Source organism: Sceloporus undulatus, chromosome 6 (assembly GCF_019175285.1).
Source record: "Sceloporus undulatus isolate JIND9_A2432 ecotype Alabama chromosome 6, SceUnd_v1.1, whole genome shotgun sequence".
NCBI lineage: Eukaryota > Metazoa > Chordata > Lepidosauria > Squamata > Phrynosomatidae > Sceloporus > Sceloporus undulatus.
In genome coordinates this window covers 102412357-102435121 of record NC_056527.1, presented here as the reverse complement: position 1 = coordinate 102435121, position 22765 = coordinate 102412357, and the positions used below count along the sequence as shown (strand labels likewise).

At 41.4% G+C, this 22765-nt stretch overlaps 1 protein-coding gene across 1 annotated transcript; it reads left to right on the top strand.

Annotated features, from left to right (window-relative positions):
* The first annotated feature begins 1515 nt into the window (after nt 1-1515).
* Nucleotides 1516-6743, top strand: LOC121933030 (vomeronasal type-2 receptor 26-like). Its single transcript, XM_042472236.1, has 4 exons — nt 1516-2325; nt 2711-2938; nt 4659-4785; nt 5836-6743. Exons 1-4 carry the CDS (start codon nt 1516-1518, stop codon nt 6741-6743), a joined length of 2073 nt encoding a protein of 690 aa, XP_042328170.1.
* Nucleotides 6744-22765: the final 16022 nt, after the last annotated feature.

Here is a 22765-nt window from a genome sequence, read left to right as displayed (position 1 = left end):
TTGTAAATCACAATTCCCATATACCACTGAATGTAGTGCTAATAGTTATGACAAAAACAATTAGCAAAATTAAAATTATACCTTCAAATTACAGTATCAGAAGCACAACCTAAATGTATATACATATACATAGTGAAGATTTGGTTAAAATGTGATGTTTTCATGAAAAAATTAAAAGAATATTTTTTTTAACATTTTCATTTTTTAAAGAAATAAATTTAAAATTTTGAAATTTGATTTTTTTTAAATTCTGGGGCCTCTCCTTTCATTTTCCACTTAGCTTCACCCCACTCCCACCATCTCTTAAAGCACTTTAAAGGGTAGGTGTTTGAGGAGCAGTGGTGTCACCCCCACTTAGGATTTCACCTGGTGCAGTCTGAAACCCCTGCTTTCCCTAGTGATGCAGTTTTCAAATATTTCTCTAGGAAACTTTCTTTATGATGTTTCTGAGGCTGTTGATAACTGCTGTCAAGTAGACTTTGACTTATGGTGATCCTGGGAATGAGAGACCAAAAACCTGCCGTCCACAGCTCTACTAAAATCTGACAACTCAGGGCTCTGGCTTCCTCTATTTTAATCTATCCACCTGAAATGTGGTCTTACAGCTTTCCTACTGCCTTCTACTTTATTGTGCATTGCAGTCTTTTCACCTTATGTCATTTCATGAAATGAACAAAGTATGATACCCTTAATTTGACCATTTGGACCTAAGGGGAATTTAAGATTGATATGCAGTCCACGGACAGTCCATGATATCCACAAAACTCTCTTCGAACTTGTTGTTGTGTGCCTTCAAATCATTTCCAAGTGATGGTGACCCTAAGGCAAATCTATCATGGGGTTTTCCTTGCAAGATTTATTCAGAGGAGGTTTGCCATTGCTCTTCCCCCAGGCTGAGAGTATGTGACTCACTCAAAGATCACCCAGTGAGCTTCATAGCTAAACAGGGAATTGAACCCTGGTCTCTCTTGCAGCACCACATTTCAAATGAATTGATTCTCTTCCTATCAGTTTTCTTCACTGCTCAGTTTTCACAACCAGAGAAGTACAATTGCATGGATGTTCCTGACCTTGGTATTCAATGATATGAGACATGGCATTGAGGGCCCCCCCCCCCCAAAAAATGGCTGGCACACAGTGAGCACCAACCTATTACTAAATGCATCAAACTGGTTCGTTTTAAAATAAGTAAAAAAGAATGGGGAAAATTCTATTCACCTTGTCAAATTATTAGCACTATCTCTAACCGCTCAAAATATTTTGCTCCAGCACCCCAATTTCTGCCTCCCAGTGTTCCAGTTAATTTTCCCACTCCTCTATATGTTCTACTCAAAGATCAAGAAATTCAGTTCTTGGATGCTGATATTGAGTCTAAAATCCATATTTGTAGCTCGCGTGATGATTTGAAACTCTTATGTAATTATAATTATTTCTCTTCCCCTCATCTCTCTTTAGCTCATATATGGTTTTGCTCCAGTAATGAATGATAAAAGTCAAGGCCTTTCGTTCTATCAGATGGTTCCTCAGGAAACTCTTCAGCATAAAAGCATTCTTTCTTTACTGCTGTATTTTAAGTGGACATGGATTGGAGTTCTTATTATGAATGATGAAAATGGAGAAAGACTTGTACAGACTGTGTTTCCAGAGTTTTCTCAAAGTGGTATTTGCTTTGCCTTCATAGGAAGAATCCCCAGATACAGTTTTGATGATACATTTAATGATATGGTAGAAGAAGGGGCAAAAATATATGATCAGGTCATGGGTAGCAAGTCTAATGTCATAGTTCTCTATGGTGACTCCGATTTTATGGTGTTTCTGAAATGGATCTCATATATTGTAGTTGTACATGATGTGATAAATAAACCCAAAGCCAAAGTGTACATCATGACAGCCCAGGTAGAACTTGTTTCATTTTTGTACCAAAAGAATTGGGATGGAGAACAGATCTTACACGGTGCTCTTGCTTTCACAATTCACTCCAATAACCCACCAGAGTTTAAGGCTTTTGCTGAAAGCAGAAACCCTTACAGCACAAAAAGAGATGGTTTCATCAAGGACTTCTGGCAGCAGGCCTTTGACTGTGTAATCCCAAATACAATTCTGGACAAGTTGGAGAATGGGGATATATGCACCGGCGATGAAAAGCTGGAAAGTCTCCCAACATCATTATTTGAAATGAGTATGACTGGTCATAGCTACAGCATCTACAATGCTGTCTATGCTGTGGCTCATGCTTTAAACTCCTTGTTCTCATCTGCACTCAAACAGAGAGAAATCGTGAAGAGAGAAAGACTAAAGCTTCAGAACCAACAATTGTGGCAGGAGGTAAAGGTCTACATATCTTTATTGGATAAAAATTGTATTTTGGACATCCAAGCAGGCTAGTCTGTGGAACGACTACGTTTCTTCTGTGCCTGTTATACTATTTCCTTCATCCTCATATCATGTGTACTTGAAATAACAGCCTATGCTCCAAATAGCCTCTACTTTCTTCTTTGTGTCTTGTGAACATTCTCAATGAATGGTTCATAATTTTGCAATTTTCTTCTTAGCATCCCATCATGCTATCCTTGATTCATAAAAGCACATTCTTCTTCAATATTCTCACAATAACCATATATAACAGCATTATATTGCTGCCATTAAACCTTAGTTCAAAAGATCCAGCTATACACTTTTTGAGATTCTTACATTTTTCTTTTCATTCTAGCTCCACCATTTTCTGAAAAGTGTCTCATTTAACAACAGTGTTGGGGACAAAGTTTCCTTGACTGACCATGGGGAATTAATAGCTGGATTTGATGTGGTCAATTGGATCGCTTCTTCCAACCAATCTTTTAATCGTATGAAAGTTGGACAGGTGGATCCCCACATAGATCCAGGTGAAGCATTCACCATCAATGAGGATGCCATAACATGGCCCCACTTGTTTAACCAGGTATATTCTCACTTCCAGCAAACTAGGAAAATTCCACTTCAAATTTCAGAATGAGGGGGCATTTGGAGAACTGACTTCTCAATATGACAATAGGGCAGTGGAGACCTGGATAGTTGCAGGCATTAAACACACAGTTTGCAAAGATATCTAGTTTTCAGTGGGCACTGGCTCTCTTGCTGTTTTAAGCCAATTTTATTGGGCAGTGATTAATTTCAATAATAAACTGATAGATGATTGAAAGGAGCACAATATATGAAGAAAGTCTCCAAGTAACATTACAGATTCATTCAAACTCCAAAAATGGCAAGGTATTGCACTGGCTAAAGATCACATCTTACATTGATGTGCTATGCAAACAACATAGTAGTATTGTTTGCTGTGTGTGCTTACTGCTAACTTCACCATAACTATGGAAATTTGGTGGCTTTTGATGGCAGGATGATGGATCAAAGCCTTAGATTTGTTCACTCACTACAAGTGAAAGCATAGCCATGACACACAAGAAATGTATTTAAGAGAAGCTGTAATTTCATATTACAAATATCATCTACAGTGAATGAGAGAAATGTTCTAGCCCTTTCCTGAGGATCTTGGGACTCTAGGTGGTTCTATGGGGAGATATGAAATATATCATATATATATATATATAGGTCCCACTAGCATCCCAGGCTCATTTGGTGAGGACATGAGAGAGAGCCTTCTCAGTGGCTGCTTCCACCCTGTTGAACTCCCTCCCTGCTGGCTTTTTGCCGGCAAGCAAAGCCATTTTTATTCAAGCAAGCTTTTTAAAGTCATACAGGCCTAGTTTATTGGGGGATGGGGGATTGGTTTAGATTATTTTTAACCTTGTATGTTATTAATTCTGTATGTTGTAATTTTTAAACCTTTTTACTGTTTTAATCTGACTATTTTAATTGTTTTTTAAAATGTGGTTTATTGGAAGCCACCTTGGATCCCAACTTGGAAGAAAGGGAGGGATAAAAATAAAATAAAATAAAATAAAATAAGAGGGTTAATGAAATTACAATTACAAAAAGGAAAAAAACAACCCTCTACCTCAATAAAATAAAACAAAACAAAACAGACTATTTCAGATATACAGATGTAAAATGAACAACCCAAAAATATGTATTTCAAATTCTTTATTGCTTATTTTAATAATAAAAAAACAACAAGGACATAACATAGTATTCATTAAATTTGTCTGTGGAAAAGTTTCCATGAAACAAAGCTGAAAAAGCAGATAAAGGAACTGATAAATTGTTATAATCTGTTGCTTGCTTATTTATTTATTTAATATCTTGGCTTCCTCCCCAGATCAGGATTCCAGGTGGCTTGAAAAATTAAATATCATGCAGATAAACTGTATACAGTGTTAATTTCAATAAAGTAACAATACTCAAGAGCAGTGGTTCCCAACCTGTGGTCTGAGGAGCCCTTTGGCGCTGCGGCCATTCAAGGGAAATGAAAGAAATAAAAATTGAATAAAATTCAGGAATAAGAATATATACTCCTAAACAGCATTAATTTGTAATACATAGGCTAGGCCTCTTTGGGACTCTGCCATAGAAGGGCTCCGTATGTCAAACAGGTTGTGAACCCCTGCCCTAGAGCATCTCAAATGCTCCTCATTGGAATTAATAAAATGTGGAAAAATCCAGAATGTGGAGAATTCTATTATGATTACTTTCAGGATTGTTCTCTTTCATTTCTGGATTAGGTTCATCCAGTTTCTGTATGTAGCAAGAGCTGTCATCCTGGATCTAGCAAGAAAATAAAAGAAGGAGAGCCATTTTGCTGTTATGATTGCATCCCATGTCCAGAGGGGAAGATTTCAAATCAGGAGGGTGAGAAATCATGGATGAAATTCAGAGGAGCAGACATTGTGGTCAGTTTCCGTTACCTATATTTATTGGATTGGAAAGTTTGAGCAAATATCACCTAAGAGGATATTGCTGCACAGTATGTGGTGTGTGTGTGTGTGTGTGTGTGTGTGTGTGTGTTGGATGGTGTGCAGATCTGGTGGTATCTAAACAGGCATACACTTTTGAAATACCTTTTTATATTCAATAATCCTGTGTTTTGGAGAGTGTTCTCAACTCCAGTGATTTCTTCCAAGGGACCTCAAAGAAAGCCTTTTGCCATATAGGCTGAAATGCTTTGGGCTATTTCAAAAAGGAATAAACAGTTGACTACTTCAGAGCATTTGGAGCCTGTCTCCTTATTATTTTTGGTACCTAACCGAGTAGTGTAAGCTAACTTCCATCTTTGAAAGGTGTGTCCCTATTTAGACACACTTTTCAAAGATGGAAGTTAGCTTCCACTACTGGATTAGATTCTGAATTATTACATTGCTCCTTAAACATCAGTGAGAACTGTCACATTGAAAAATCATTGAAAAGGTAGCTGAAAGTTTCTCCTCTACTCCTATAAGCAATAATTGACTTCTATGAAAATATTGCCCTGGACTCTTCCAGTGAACTTTACTTGGACTAGTCTTTAAACACTGTTTCAGCTCATGCAGAAGGTTATTTCTAAACAATCATGGGACACTAGACATATTTCTTAATTCATCCCTGGCCTAAAGAAACCTTGTACCTACAACCTCTGACCTCTTTCAGGTGGTCCCAAATCACACCATCAATGCTGAACATATTCTGCAAGTAAAATCAAGAATTTTTGCCTATGTGAGAAATATAACTACAACATGTCATTGAGATGTTTTCTGAGATAAAACACAGTTTGGAAAAGTAATGTTTCTTGTTCATCAGTTCTCAGAACCTTCCAGCTGTTATGGAAGGTGAACCCCCCTGCTGCTAGGAGATCCTGAGAGTTAAAAGTCTAAAGAGGTAAACATATTCACACTCCAGAGTAACACCACTTATTTTCTTTTTCAGATATGGATGACTGTAAGAAATGCTCAGTCAATGATTATCCAAGCAAGAATCAGAGTTTGTGTATTCCCAAAATTGTTAATTTCTTGACTTTTGAAGAGCCTTTTGGTATCGGTTTAGCCAGTTATGCTCTTACGCTTTCTTTGATCACAGTTCTGATGCTAGCAGTATTCATGAAGCACCATGATACCCCCATTGTCAAAGCCAACAACAGGGACCTCACTTACATGCTCCTCGTCTCCATCCTGCTCTGCTTCCTTTCAGCATTGTTGTTCATTGGCCGGCCTGAGAAGGTGACATGTCTCCTCCAACAGACTGCTTTTGGCATCATCTTCTCAGTGGCTATTTCTTGTATTTTGGCAAAAACCATCACAGTAGTTTTGGCTTTCATGGCCATCAAACCAGGATCCAGGATAAGGAAATGGGTTGGGAAGGAGCTACCTATCCTCATTGTTCTTTCTTGCTCCCTTTTCCAAACAGGAATATGTATTGTATGGCTAGGAACATATCCCCCATTCCCAGATATGGACATGCACTCAATAGCTGAAGAAATTGTATTAGAATGTAATCAAGGTTCCATCATTATGTTTTACTGTGTCTTTGGTTACATGGGCTTCCTGGCCAGTGTGAGTTTCATCATGGCTTTCCTTGCTAGGAAGTTGCCTGACACTTTCAATGAAGCTAAATTCATTACTTTCAGCATGTTGGTCTTCTGCAGTGTTTGGGTACCTTTTGTTCCAACCTATTTAAGCATCAAAGGGAAATGTACAGTAGCTTTGGAGATCTTTTGCATTTTATCCTCCAGTACAGGAATATTGGGTTGCATTTTTTCTCCCAAATGTTACATTCTTTTGCTTAGACCAGACCTGAACAGTAGAGAGCAGTTCTTAAGAAAAAAGGGAAGGATTTAAGTGATTATTCCCTTTGCTATAATACAACAGTATGTGCTATTCCTAAAGACAACATAAATAAATAAGTAAAAATAAGTAAGTAAATAAATAAATAAAGGTAGGTAGGTAGGTAGGTAGGTAGGTGAAAAAGGCCTCTAAAGTTTCAGTCAGTTTACCTTACCCGAAGAAGAAGCCAGTGAAGCTTTGAAAGCCTGCAACATGTATATGCACACAGCCAACAAAGGTATCGTTGTTTGGTGGGTTTCATATTGAATTTTCTATATGGCCAACACGGTTACCTCTATATATTTTCTGGATTTTAAGATACCGCATTATAGATGCAACAAGGGAACCCTAAAGAGAACCAGTGGACTTTGAGGCTTTCACCTCAAACAAAGGTAAAACATTTTTTCTTCTTCTTAAATTTGGGCTGGATTGTTTTACCTCAACACCATCTAAAAATTTCCTGATGCAAAAGCATGAAGGCTTCTTGAGAAATTCAGTGTCCTCCACCTTACAAAGGAGCTGTAGCTTCACAAGAATGGAGACATATTGGATGGCAAAGGAAGTGTCTTCTTTGCATTGCAAATGGATGTTAAAATTCCCTGTACTTTGAAAATCTCCCAGTTGCCACCTGGCCACAAGGAGGAGGTGCCAGCCTGCAAGAGAAGCCCCTCCACACCATCTGAACTGAGAACAAAAACAGCAAAATGCAGGCCTAGAATTAACATCTTCAGTCTTTTTTCTGCTGTTTGGTTTGTAACACCTTGCCTGAGGAAGAAGCCAGTGAAGCTTTGAAAGCTTGCAACATGTATATTGTGCATTTTGGTTGGCCAATAAAGGCATCACTGTTTGATGGAACAAAAAATATGGTTGGGGCTATACATTTCAAAGGAAAGAAACTGGACCACCCACCCCTCCATGTTAACTCAAAAGATAGCTAATGAATGGACTCCTATTATCTTAATTTTTATCACAAGTAAATACTGCTGGAAACCTAAAACACATCACTGCTTATGTAATGCATTACTTGTGGAGTAGAGGGCAGATCTGCTTCAACATTGGTAGCAGTAGCATCCTTTTCTCTTCTCTGCTCCACCATTCTGCAGGGCCAGGGGTGGGAGTTCTTGGGACCCCCTGTCCAGGTCCCTTCCTGCCCTTGTCTTTACTCCATGGGTAGAGGGAAGCATCCAAGACTAGATCCCCCTCCAGCAGATCCCATTCACTGGAGCTGTGGGCTTGCCTGCCTGCCTGCCTGGGTGTAGCACCATGAGTTACTGCAAAGGGGTGGCATGAACCCTTGTGATGCCACTGGTAAATGCCACTGGCAGACTCAAACTCAGTCCACGTTAAATCACAAGCAGGGGTTTAGGCAAGCTTTATCAGAACTACAGCCAGTAACAGAACCTTGATGCTTAGAAATGAGACATACCAAGCTGAACTCCCAAAGGTCTCCTGCTACAGGCACTTTGTCAGGAGTGGTCCTCATGAGAAGACCTACTTCTACACATGGACATGCTGAACAATAGGAAGAAGCCTTGCTGCTTCTTGAGAGCCCTGCCCAAAACCAGCTGTAAGCATTTGATTCAAATCTCTAGGCTTTGGCTCTTGCGGAGACCCCTCCTTTGGATAACTTTGGTGGGGTACAGACTGCGCAAATGCACTGTGCTGGTGCCTATTTTAGGGTTAGGGACCACGTGGCAACCCTAGTACTAACCCTAGTATGGTGCAGCAGCATAACAATGGCGACGTCCTGTGTACACAGGCACCGCCATTGTGACGTAAGCGCCACACATTGCCCACACAGCATCACGTGTCGCTTACATCATGGGTGCGCCATTGGCGCACTCGTGACGTCCGACCTGCGATGCATAAAGAACCCATTATTTTCTGGGTTCTTTTTCCTCTGGAGTGAAGCCGTGCAGTTTGGTGGCTGTGTATTCTCTCTGGAGGGAATTAGGGTGCCAGCAGGCCACCCCTTTGGGGCAGTCTGTCCCACGCCTTTGGTCTCAGGTGCTCTCTTATTCCCACTGCACTTTCTGCCTCCAAACTCAACATAATGCTGAAAGTAACAGGCATATTTACACATAAAAATAAATTAAAAAACCAAATATACCTTTTAAAAACTAAATAGCCCCGTGATATTTGTAATATTCATGTTAAGTTTCATTTGGCTGGTTTCATGCTTTGACAGCTGTGACAGAGACTCTGTATCATATGTCTATTGACAAGTGGAAAAAAAGTCCAGCTCCACCTGAATTCAAAACACGTTAGCTCACACCCTGCACCACAAGTGATATTTCTTTTCTTCCCTCCAATCTTTTTCTTTATTGCAGGTCCTTCTCTTACTTCACTCCAGTTCTCATTTAGCTTGCATCAATTTTACTTGGATAGTTGTTACTTTTCTTTGCCTTGAAATATTTTCTGACTTACGGCAATCTTAAGGTGAATCTACAGCAAGGGCTTCTTGGCAGAATTTATTCAGAAAGGATTTGCCTTTGCCTTCCTCTGAGGCTGAGAGGATGTGTTAATAACTTCAGTGGCCATTTTTTTTCCAAATCGGAAGTAGTGCAATAAAGTCCAGAATCTTTTTGACTGCACCCTTCTAAGATTAAGAAAGAAATCTATTTTATAAACCATATTTTGAACAGTGAAAGGATCAAAACTTGTGTTACTCAGATCCATGTCTTACAAACACACACACACATTTTAGTTCAAAGGAATAAAATTATAGAGCATTTCATCAAGTCTTGAAACAGCTGGGACAATAAGTCATCCATATTTGCCTATCCCTACAAAGAGGGCTGTAAGGGGCACAACTTTAGTTAATAAAGAGCTCTGCTATAGAGGAATAGCTAGCATAAGTATACATATATACTTTGTCACTCCAGTTTTCTTAAACACCCAGCAGCCTACCAGTCCTATATAGCAGATCCAATGTGCATGATTCATTGCCTTTCTGCCAGGAAGAGTGGGAGAACTGTTCATCATTTCTTCATCCACTGTTAGTCACAGTAGCTGCAACTATTGGGCAGGCTAATTTTTTGAAAGTATTTTTATTTAAAAATTATACCTGTTGCAGCTGACAATACCATTGTGCCTCCTCCCTTGTTCTGTCGTCCAATATGGGTGTCATCAGTATGCTCATGATACCTAGCTCTTTCTCTCCTCTACAACTGATGCCAAGGAGGCTGTGGTAGTTTAGACTGTTTTTAGGAATCATTGTTTGGATGCAGCAAATGACTGGTTGCAGGTAAATAGACTTAATCTAAAAAAGATGGATGTTGTGCTAGTCAGTAGGAAAACCAGCCTGGGATTGCAGCCTGTTCTGGAAAGGATTTCTCTCCCTCTTAAAGATCAGGTATGCTTTTGGACCCAGTGTTGGTCCTGGAAAGCCAAGTGGATGCAGTGGCCAGGAGTGTCTTTGCCAAACTTTGTCTGGTGCACCAACTGCACCCTTTCTTGGGGAAGGCAGATCTGGCCACAGTAGTTCATTCCTTAGTTATCTCTCAGTTAGATGATTGTAATGCACTCTACGGTGGGGCTGCCCTTGAAAAGTGTTTTGAAAGCTGCTTGTTGTTGTTTGCCTTCAAGTCATTTCCAATTTATGGGGATCCTAAGGTGAACCTATCATGGAGTTTTCTGAAGGCTGAGAGTGTCTGACTTGACCAAGGTCATCCAGAGGATTTCCATGGCCAAGCATGGATTTGAACAAACAAACACTAGTGGCTATTCAAGTACTTGAAATGGCTATTACTGTCTCTTCATTCTCCCCTGAAGCTCATATATGATTCTGCTCCAGTGAAGGATGATTAAAACACCAGGTATTTCAGTCTTCCAAATGATTCTAATGACATCTTTCATTACAAAGCAGAAGTGAGCCATAGTGTGCCAGATGGGACCATTGGGATCCCAAAGTGCAGTCCTGAATCTCCCCAAGGCCCTAGACATCCCACTTTTTGCACTAATTGTAGCATTATTTTTCACTTAAAAACAAATCAAAAGCAACCAGACTCAGCCAAAAATGTGGCAGTTTACTCCCCTCACTCTCCCAGTGCCCCCTAATCCCCCCAAAGGCCAAACATCAGCCAAAATCACAGCCAGAAGTGATGTCATGTTACTTGCAGCATGTTGAAATACAATAGTGTGTGACATCAGGGAGGCACAGGGAATGGCCACACTCAGTGGCATCACTAGGAGGGTGCAGGCGGGGGGTTGAGATCACACCAAGTGACACCAAGAAGAAGGGTGACACCCAGGTGGACCTTCCTCCCCCTTCCTGGCTGCTCCAGAATTATTGCAATGGAGGAGGAGGAGGGCTTGCATGGAGCCCTGCAGGCTGCTCCATCCTGGGCTTCCTCTGCAGGAAAAAAAGCCCAGGAAAGAGCAGTCTAAAAAGGGGACACTCACACTCCTCCTGTTTCTCTGTCTCAGGCTTTTCCCCTTGAAAGGAAGCCTTGGATTCTCTGCAGTTGCCTGCCTACTCCTGCTATAGAACAATTCTCTCTCCTGTATTTTTGTCAGATCTGAACTTTTCATTCCTACAGCACAAAAGGAGAAATGATATTAAACAATGGGGTTGAAGTAGAATGAAGGGATGGTGATAGCACTTGTCTTCTGTTCACAGATCTGGGTCATTAATCACATGGATGGATGGACAGATAGATGGATGGAGTTCATGTTAAGAGCCCCTCTGTCTCTGGAAACCTACACCTGTCTGAGTAAGGAGAGATTCTTCAGTACAAAAGATGGAAATGAAATATTGTCAGGGCTGGCCCAACAACAGTAGCCTTGCTACTGAAATGTGTCTGAAAGGCACACAGCCATTCACACCGGCATTCTAATACAATCCAAACTCACATCCCCTCCCCCCTGCAACTAATACCCACACAGGAATATGATTAGCTGTGTTTTCACACTTCTAATTTTGCAATACAGTTCTTTGATTTTTTTAAAAATGTACACAAAAACACTATGTGAAATGTGTGCAAAAATAAACTTTTGTAATGGCAACTCTGCCCGTTTATGCTTATTTCTACAGCAGGAAGATAAAAACCATCCTGCTGTAGCATATATTGGCCAAGATGGTAGGAAGACAATTCTATATAGCAGTCAATGGACCACATGTGACTCTAGCCGTTTTTGTGGCTTACACCATTTCCATCCACCATGACCACTGAAATTGGTGTTTGTGCCAACAACACCCATACCACCACTACCTATGCTACATCAGACTCATAGACATTGTAGTCCAGCAATGCCTAGAGGTCAATTCTCTTCCAGCCCTGCTTTGTACTTTGACTGCCATATGCTTCCCAGGTCCAGTACTGCAGTTTGACTAAGAGAATGCAAAACATCCACAAATGGATGGAGAGTTTCATGCTTCCAGGATAGCATAAGAAACCTGGGATGGACAGGGCAGGAAGCTGCAGTTTGTTTTTTTGCTTAATGCAAAGCACAGTGACAACTCAGTTTTTTTTGGCAACTGCACACTGACTTACACAATGCTTCTCACCTTTTCCTACCAGTAAATCAAATTGCATGAAACCCAATTAAAGTGTATCCAGTTTTCCTCTTTCTTGTCTACACATAAAAGGGTTAAAGAATACCGCCTACATTGTGGAACAGGTTGGATCAGGAAATTCTCAATAGCCCTATTGTTTCTATTGAGAAAATAAATAGTTGGCATCTCTTAAAGAGTGGCATGATCAAGATGGTAAATACCCTTGTTCTCAAAAGGTGTTTCCACACTAGAGAACTATAGTACAGTGGGTCCTCGTTATCCATGGGCTTGCCACCCGCAGATTTAAAGATCCAATGACAGCAATCCCCCATTGTCCCCAATGGTGACATGTGCAAGTGGCCACAGTGCCATTAGGGACAACGGGACCTCAGGACAACAGGGGCTTATCTGAAGTCCCATTGTTCCTAATGGTAGCATGACTGCATGCACATGCCACTATTGGGGACAACCAGACTTGAGGTCCCACAGTTTATGGTGTCCCTGGGTGTGTGTGTCTGGAACGGATCCCTCAAGGATACTGAGGTCCCATTGTACTTGAAGCCATTTTAATTGCCATGGCTTCATCTAAGGGAAACCTAGGATTTGTAGTACAGGTATATGACGTACTTAAAATTCTCTGCCAGAGAGTTCTAGTACTAGAGTAGAGGGGAAGATATAACATCAAACTATAGATCTCATGATTTCACAGAATGGAGACAAGGAATCAAAAATTTATAACTTGGTAGTGTGAATACACCCTGAGATCCACTAAATAGGCAATCACACATTGAAGGCCACAGGAGATATCCCTGTAGGGGATTTTAGTGCAATATTGGAAACTGAAGAAGTCAGGAAAAGAAGGCATTGTCCTGACTTGGAAATTTTAACACAGCATCAGGTATCCTTCCTGCAATTCTTCACATCATGCTGTGGATAAGCCAGAAGGTTATGTCTATGAATCTTTTGGATTTTGTGAAGTGAAATGAAGCCAGAATTATTCCGGTGCCTTTTCTTCTCCTCTCCTGCATTTCTAATTTCTAATTTATAATTCTCATATTTTAAAAGTTGTGCTTTAAAATGATTGTGAGGTTTTCTGAGGCATTTCATTAAGAAACATTAAAACATAAGGCAACAATTTTAAGTGAAAGGCAAGGTTCCTATCACTGTCTTCTTATCAAAGGAGTTGCCATATTAATTTTAAGATAGCAAGGCCACTGTGGATGTTATAAGTGCTACTAGGGCACATGGTCATCTTGATGAGCCATGTGCTGATTTTACAATGGCACTACTGCAAGCAGCTAATAATACATGTTTTGACAATTCATCAATGTTGAGTCACACAAAGATCAGTCATTGCCATGACCTGAAATGGCTGCTTGAACTTTGGACCTCAGAATTAAGGATGACTGAGAATTTTGTTCAGTTAATTTTTTGCTGAGTATTTTCCAAAATTTGCAATTTAAAAAATAAATATGACAAAAAGAAGCAAGTGGGTTTCTATGGCTGAGTGAGGATTTGAACCCTAAAACTAGGTTAAAACGTATACCTTTAAAACACACACACACACACACACACACACATCAGAACAGCAATTAGCGATCTCCAGTGCATTGTATAACATGGGCCTCATATAATCGCTCATCATATATCTATCAGAATAGAAATGTCTTTGCTTCTCTGTAAAAAGAAAGTAGGGAGGGTGCTATTCTAACTTCTCTGAGAAGGCCCTCTCCCATGTTCCTGCCAGATGTACCTGTAAGGGAGATAGAATGAAATGCCTCCACGGCAGATCTCAGAGCATGGGCTGATTTGTAAGGAAAGAAACATCGGGGTTCTTTCAAAGCTTATCAGGAATCAATAATGGTTGACAAGCTTGAGCACTATCTAGAACCCTGCACTGATTGAGCGTTTACCTTCAAATATTTCCTCAGAATCCTCTGCAGCACTCTTGAGCTCCATAGCAGACATTCAGATGTTGGCCAACAGATATATTAGTTTGGAAACTGTGGAAATGCTATAGGTTAGCATTGATCCAAACAAAATCACTGTGTAATTCCACTATTACCCCTTTTCTCTTCTCTCTTAATCTGTTCATTCTCTCCACCTACAACTTCTTTTCCACTGCCAGCGCCTCCTCTGCCCAACTGTTGAATCTGACTGCTCTCATTGTCTTCTGCACCTACTCCTTGACCTTTCCATGTCACCCTGGGATGGTGGCCTCCAGGCCATATCCACTCCCACAGAAATTCCAATAAAGACTGTCCTACCAAGTTGTTGCAAACACTGGCCTATCTGCTCTCTCTTCTTCCATGCAGGAGAGGGATATGAAATGACTGTTTTGTACTGACTCAGAACATTTGGCTTTCTGCTGTCAAACCTGACGGAGAATAAAAAGAGCCTGCTAAATTTAAAGGGAAATTCAGCTTTAAAATGTGCCCTCCCATGCCTGTAGACACAAAAGACAAGTGCAAACATTTGTCCAACTGTAAGCAGAATAATAGATAAGGCAGAACTTTAAAAAAATTCTTTACATTTCAACTCCCTCTGTTTATCAAGGATAGTTCCAATTTTTTCTCATATCTGGCACTGGGAGAAGCATATTGGTTCGACTGTGTCCTTGCTTTTGCCTTTCAGGGATATTTGGCAATGACTTTTAAATGATAAAACCTTTGCAGCTGAGTTTTGAGATCAAGGTCTCACCAATGCTAAAAGCTCCTCATATGGAAAAGACAGTAATTTCAGTTTGTGAGTGTAAAAAGAATTTTAGAATAGTTATATTGTATGAAGGTTTAATTAGCTGTAGGGCACTAAGAGGCCAACTCCTATGGACAGCCCCCTCCCTTGTTCTAATTCGAACTGGTTTGTTTCTATGAACACTTAGTCTGACCACAGTCTATTTTTGGTTCCTATTTTAGCCAAATTATTGCTAACTTAGGCAAACTGTTCCCTGTTTTTCCCGTGTATCTTGTAAGCCTCAGCCGTTCCTTTTTTTTTACTATCTTTACCTTTTTGAGGGGTGTCAAAAGTAGCATTTATATGTTATTACAGCCTTAGTTATTAACATTCCTTTGGCCACTGATTACCTTTGTCTAACCATCCTAGACCCCTCAGGAACCTTCCCCCCACAATGTGCTTCCACAGTGATACCGCATGGCTAACTGAAGAAAAAAGCAAATGCTGGGGAAATAAGGAAACGGAAAGACTGCAGTGCAGGTGGATTGACTCAGCTAAGGAATCCATGGCCCTGAGTTTGCAAGACCAACAGGGTTGTTAACAGGGTCTTTTGGAGATGTCTCATTCACAGATTTGCCATTAGTCAAAACTAACTTCAAAGCACACAATAATAACAGCACTAAAGAGGGGATAGTACTTGAGGAATTTTCTACCTTTGTGCTTGGTGCACAAAGGATGCACCAAACATAGGATGGATGAGGTGGATTTGCTCCTCTGTCTCAGGCAGCAAAATGTTTTGGGCTAGTTATACTGATCATACTAGGAGCCTAGGACTCCCTCACGCTGATAGTCATGTCTACAATTGATCTATATCCTCTGTCTCGAGAGAAAAACACATGGGTCAGAATCCCATCATGCCATTCCCCATTCTTCACTGAGAAATCACTCAGTGCACAATTAGGCATGAACCCTGCCTGCTCTTGGAAATGGTGAAAATTGCCAACTGCACTCCACCCACCCTAGTCCATTATCATGTGTGTGAGGACAATATTAGCATTTCCCTGGCTCCCTGTACCACTTCTGGTTCTTGTGTCCACCCACTTCAATTAGGGGCCCCAGTTATGGCTGCTGTTTAACACCCTGAAGCTCTATGCTCCAGGGTCTTGTGATACCGGTTGGATGGGAGCTGCATGTTTCAAGTATTGTTCTTATCTCTTTCCTTCCTCCTGAAGGTGTGTCAGTAAGGTGCGTTTCTTTTATCAGTACAGGGAGAGAGTATAATCAGCTGCCAATGGACCTGGAAAAATAATCCTGGTCATTTCTGGAGACACATTTATGTTCCCAGATCCTTCTCATCTAACCTCTTGCAAGGTTTACTATGCTATCAAAAGGCCGTGTTAAAAAAGCAACACCTTGCTTATTTCTGGGGTTTGCAAGTTGCAACTTAAAGGAATTGGGTTGTAATTATAGAGCTATAGTGGTGTATGATACATACCTATACCTCTCACTATAACAGGTCATAACAGATAACATATTACCTTAGTAGCTTTATCTTACCTTCCAAACTCTAACTTTCAGTTGCAACCATCTTCCCCAATACAGTTCTTATTTTACTGGTTGAGAGACAGGAAACAAGGTAGAGTTCACATGCCCACTCTGCCGCCCCTCAAACAGGGAGGCAAGACAAGAACCCTGATGAGAGGGGATGGATACAGCTGAACTGGAATTTGGAAGGTAAGAGAGGTTTCTTCTCCAGCTTGACATAGGCCCCATACAGACACGGCCAAAATAAAGCTGCTTCAGGTCAGGTTGGAGGTATGCTGTTTAATGATGCATGCGTCCTAAGGTCTGGAGCCATGCCAAAGCCCTGCTCCCGGAGCATGGTTTTGGGTGGCTTCCAGACTCTTAGGACGCATGCATCATTTAAACAGCATACCTCCCCGACCTGAAGCAGCTTTATTTTGGCCTGTCTGTACGGGCCCATAGTTTTGCAGCCCCATAGTTAACTTGTCTTGCTCCACAGCCTATTCAGAATGGAAGTTACCAGAGCCCTGTTTCAGCCTGGCAACCCTAGTTCCTATCTAATCAATGTATGTTGACTCACTATACAATAGTTGATTGGATGTGTCTACTGCAGCCAATGGCTACTCTATGGATGTAATGGGACTAGGTGACAAGAATGCCAGCCATACACAGGAGAAGGAAATGTTGCATCTTGGGAGCTACTATTACTAATACATTGTTCTGTGTTAATCCTAAATACTCTTCTGTCAGTGGTGGGATATAAAGCAAAGTCTATGCTGATAATCTCAGTATGTGAGCTCTTCATATGATGAGAGAATATAGGCATTGCCCTATACTACAGCCAAATGTTATGTTTTGTTGTTGTTGTGTGCCTTCAAGTCATTTCTTTCATTTATGGTGACCCTATAATAGAAATTTCTTGGCAAGATTTGTTCAGAGGAGGTTTACCATTGCCTTCCCCTGAATCTGAGAGCATGCGACTTGTTCAGGAATCACCCTGTTGGTTTCATGGCCAAATTGGAAATTGAACCCTGGTCTCCAGAGTCCTAGTCCAACACTCAGACAACTATGCCATGTTGGTTAGTGTTTTACAATTCTTTGAACACTTTTTTGGCCCTCTTTTTGTATTTCCTCATTGTGTATCCTGAGACATAAATAAAATCTTCCCAAGCAGATAATATAAACTGGAGTGGGAAAGACAAGAATACATATTTCCCAAACATTGAAAAATGGAAACAAACTTTGAAAAATCCATCAGATTTTTCTTGAAATGGTACATACAGTTGGCATTGTTGCAAATTAGGCCCTTACAGCTGCAAATTGCTTTGAAATTGAAATGGCTCATTAGCCTTCCAGTTTTACTTCTTTCTCCTCCTCACCCTATGGAGGCGTACTTAGCAGAAATTAATTTCCTTGCAGGCGTCTCATGGACGCCCTTCACTCCAGTGTTGCCCGTAACTTGGCAGCACTTGATACAAATTATCTTGATGACATCTGCGTATGACAGAGCAACAGGGTGGGTTATCATCTTTGAGGCAGACCAACAAGAAGCCATTCATATGGATATGTTTCTGAAGACAGGGAGGTTTCTGAGAAGGTAATTTGGTCCAGCCTTCTCAGTGTTATTTCCAATAATATATGGTTTTCTTGGACAGTGATCCACTTGACAGTGTAATAGAATTCAAAAGACACAGCTGTGTTACTCTGGAAAATCTGTATGCAAAGGGATCTTGTAGCACCTTTCAGACAAGATGAAAGAAAAAAGCTGGTAGCATGAGCTTTCATAGACTTGAGTCCTCTGAGAAAGCAGGCTCAAGTCTACGAAAGCTCATGCTACTAGCTTCTTTCTTCTATGTATTCCCAAAGGTGCTACAAGATCCCTTTGCACACTAGATACTGTGTAATATACAGGAAGCAATTTTAAATGGGGAAGGCAATTTTTTAAAACCTCAAAGTCCTGCCATTACAGTACCTGTAAAATGGTGAAAGATACACAGTTCCTTTTTGTATCTTTCACCATTTTACAGGTACTGTAATGGCAGGACTTTGAGGTTGAGAACCAGGATTGTATCATTTAGGTATGAACCATAAAGGTCTGAGGCTGACCACAGTCTGAAGGATATAAAATAAAATGCATTGCCATTTAACAATGATTGGACACTGTTAAAGCAGAGACTAAAGTAGGGTTGCCAGATGAAAAACAGAACAAGGCTTCATAAATGGTTTTGTAGAAGATAACATTTTAATACGTGAAACTAAAATGACCAACAGCTGCTGGATTTCCCTATTCTACACAACTCTTAAAAGTACAGTACATTTCTTGGCAATCTTTAGGATATTGATTAGGATAGGAGGTCATAGGCAGGGATGTGTGATGGAAATGGAAGGGAAGCAGTGCATTTACTTGTGTTTTCAATAAATAAATAAAAATAAACAGCAGTAGATGAAATTTTCTCTTCTGTCCTGAATGTCATCTGTCACTCTTAGGTGAAGAACAAAATGGTGCACCATCCCATACCATCCCATATCATGTTGGCGAACCTGTGGCATGCATGCCCTCTTTGGTATGCAAAGCCATCACTGAGGGCATGCAGCGGCCATAGCAAGGAGGGGCAGGGAAGCGTGTGTGACCAGCCCAGCTTCTTGCTATGACCTGGTTCTCGTGCAGAAAACTGAGCTGAGACAAGGAGGGGCAGCATCCAGAAGTCTCATCCCATTCTGGTGGGAAGTCCTGCCTCCTGAGGCACCTTCTTCTCCTCCTCCCTAACTTGGGCGAGTGTGCATGTTGTATGCTCTCAAGTTGTTTCTGACAACCCTATCACAGGGTTTTCCTAGCATGTTTCATCAGAGGGGATTTGCCATTGCTGGCATCTGAGGCTGAGAGACCATGACTTGTGTGTGTGGTGCCTTCAAGTCATTTTTGACTTATGGTGACCCTAAGGTGAACCTATCATGGAGTTTTCTTGGCAAGTTTCATCAGAGGGGGGTTTGCTATTGCTAGCCTGTGGCTAAGTGTTCCTTGGGTTTTCCCTCCAGAAGGCAGAAGTCCTGTCCTTGGAAGTCCCATCCCCCCAGATGTCCTGCCTCAAAAGCCCCCCCCCCCCCCACCCAAACCTCCAGCACCTGGTAATACCCAGTGCGGGAATGCCACCAAGTTTGGGCACTCGGTCTCTAAATGTTTCTCTGTCATTGGATTGACAGTTGCATCTTCCTTCAACACTGATAATGGAACAGTGTCCTCCACCACACTGAAGGCAGCAGAGTAGTTTAAGGGACATAGGGCAGGCAGTGTGACCTACAGTTGCCTCCTCTAAGAGTTTGCTGCCACCTCCAAACATCTGCCATCTGAGATGACTCCCTCACTCTGCCTAATGGTAAAGTCAACCCTGGCAATAGACAAATATCCCCCCCCCAAAAAAAAGGCCTGTCCAGTGAAATATCAAAAGAGACATGAAGTGTGTGTCCTTTTTGTGAATGCTTTCCTCTTGGCTGCAAAACTTGTTTTAAAGGCCTGTTCTGTGCAGTACTTGCATTGGGTTTCAGTTTCTAGGATTTCAGCTGTGCTTTTCAATCCCCAGTTGAGAAATTCCAAGCCTGTGGCAGATGTTGTCTCCATTTTGTCTCCTTTTGTGATATATCTCTACCTTATTCCAAAATCAGCTTTAATTAATGATAATTAAAAATGATGGCAAAGAGTGCTAGAGGATCAGAAGATGCTTTAGTGACAGCAGGCTTAACACCTTGCCAGGAGATTTCAACATGCTGAGAATGAAAATTGCATATATGATCACTGCTGCGCCACCAAAAGTTGAAAATCGCTTCTCATTCCCTTTCCCTATTGTAATCTCAAAATTCCTGGTCAGTAAAACACTTCAACAGAGAGAGTCACTGAGAAATGGAAGAGGAGATTCTCCCCAGAATAATTTGGTGTCACTCTCTTAGGGCTGCCACAGTGGAAACTGAAGAGGGTTCCTGTGCCTTTAATGACAGGGTAGAAGAAGGGATTTCAGCAGATATTGCTTGTTATGCAATGGACTAACAAGCAATACCTGCTGAAACTCTTCTTCTATAGAACTATTACAAGTACAGAAGTCGTTGCCCTCTCCATTCTTCACTGTGGCAACCCTATGACTATAGAAGCAAATTCACATTCTTGGCATACAAAAATGAATGATTTCACATATTTCTCCTTGCTGTGTGAGATAATGAGAGATTTTATTTTCAATGATTTGTTTGTGGCAGTTTCTTATTTTCAAAACAAAATATGCACAACTCTCCCCCCCCCCCCCCGCACTGTTGGGGGAGCCATAATAGTGGGCCTTGCCATCCCTCATTTGTGATGCAGCTTTTCCGCTCACCCGCTTTACCCCCCCGCCCTTTGTCACAATAACACCCGTGGCTCGATGACTAAATAAATCACATACTGGTTGAACATTTTCTTGGTGGAGTATCTTGATATACAAAGGCCTGTTCGCACGGGCGTAAAGTACGTCCCCAGGACATACTAGGGTTAGGAAAAGGTGTCCTTTACGCATGCCCCTAACCCTAGTACGTCCTGGGGATGTACAAAATGGCGGCACCCGTTCTACACGGGCATTGCCATCTTGATGTCACGGACGCATAGCGTTTGCACGTCCCACAACAGAAGTGACATCACGAGTGCACCATTGGGCACTTGCAGTGCCACTTCCGGGGCCCCAAAACCGCTGCGGTTCCTGGATGCAGCAACCGTCAGCACCGGCAGACCACCGTTTTCTGGCAGTCTGTAACACACCTAAGACATATTTTCTCATCATGGAGAAGTAAACTAGGGAATATTCTTTACCTGGGTTGACATTATGGTAATGACATGCATAAATTGTTAATAATAATAATAAAATAAAATTTATTTTTATATCCCGCCCTTCCAGACGATCAGGGCGGCTTACAAAATGCAACAAGTGCAATCAAAATACAAAGGTTAAAAACATATAACAACAACAACCTTAAAAATAACAATAAAAAGCCCCTTAGCCCAACCTCATGGCCACGGAAGAGGAGGGAAGCCCACAGGATATTTAATCGGGGAATGCCTGTCTGAATAGGAAGGTTTTGAGGTCCTTCCTAAATTGGGCCAGGGTGGTAGATGAGCGGAGCTCCGTGGGCAGCGTGTTCCAGAGGGCTGGGGCAGCTGTGGAAAAGGTCCTTCTCGAAGTGGAAGCTAACCTGGCCCCAGGCACCTTCAGCAGCGTATGTGGAGCAAATAATTTGATACAGCACCATAGATGTATTCTGCTGATGGTGGCAGAAATGAAGCTTTGCATTCAGCAACATTGTGCATTTCACATTGTGCATTGTTGTGCGCATTGCAATTGTAAGTTGCACAACAAAACCCAATCACTGCCATGTGTTGCAGAATGCTGCTGTTGTGCATGGGGGTTGTACAGTGCTGGTGTAGCGTATTTCTGCATGCATATATTTATTATACACCGAGGGGATATTGGATTGAAGACATAGTTTGCAGGCAGTAGGCCCCAGTTTCAATCCATCCATACAACGCATGGTCCAAATTTGCCCCCATGGCAGCATGATGCCACTTGCCGCTCCACACAGCACACTGTATCATGGAACTCCTCTGGCGTGGCATTTAACGACGCAGCCCCAAAGGAGCACCTTAAAGCTGCAGCTCCACAGCTATCTCACCCTGGAAAGGCCAAATCGGGGCTGCGGCATGTGGTTGCCACAGCCCTGATCCGGCACAGATGGAGGCAGCTACAGGCTGCCCCTTAGGGGCAGTCTGCACAGTCCCCTAATGACTCTTCTTCTGATTGCAAAGACATGTGATAATGGCTGCTCACAAACCAGTATGTTTGCATTTTCATTAATTAATGCGATTGCAGTGAGAATGGGGCTCATGTGATTCTCTCCATAGTGTCATTTCCAATGGGTTTCTTGGAGATAAAACATGTTCATCCATATTAGCAGATGGCAGTCAAACCCACAGCAAAAACTTTTCAGTTGCTGTTTAAAATATATATCCAGTCCCAGTCATGTCTTTTTATTAAATGCTCCCCTAGGAGCCATTAGCTCTAGAACAACTTATGCATTTTAGAAATAAATTAAGTCCACAAATACTTCATGTGGCCTCATTACTCAGGATAGAGTGACACATTCATCCAAAATGATGGCTAATTGTTTTTAAGCCCCTTGTTTCTGGAGTATACCACTCTGCCCTGCAACATAAATTGAGAATTGCTGGATTACTGGGTTTCACATCTGAGCTTTAGATCTGAGCTGTCTTGCCGCCCAAGTTTTGAATTAATTCCTAATTAGTGTCTTCAATAGCTTGTTTGGCAGGAGACAA

Bases quoted from the DNA above. Each gene is read 5' to 3' on its own strand.
- LOC121933030 (XM_042472236.1), top strand. From the start codon at position 1,516: ATGGTTCCTCAGGAAACTCTTCAGCATAAAAGCATTCTTTCTTTACTG. The intron at 2,326-2,710 runs GTAAAGGTCTAC...TTTTCATTCTAG, and splicing joins ACCAACAATTGTGGCAGGAG to CTCCACCATTTTCTGAAAAG. The intron at 4,786-5,835 runs GTGAGAAATCAT...TTTCTTTTTCAG, and splicing joins GAAGATTTCAAATCAGGAGG to ATATGGATGACTGTAAGAAA.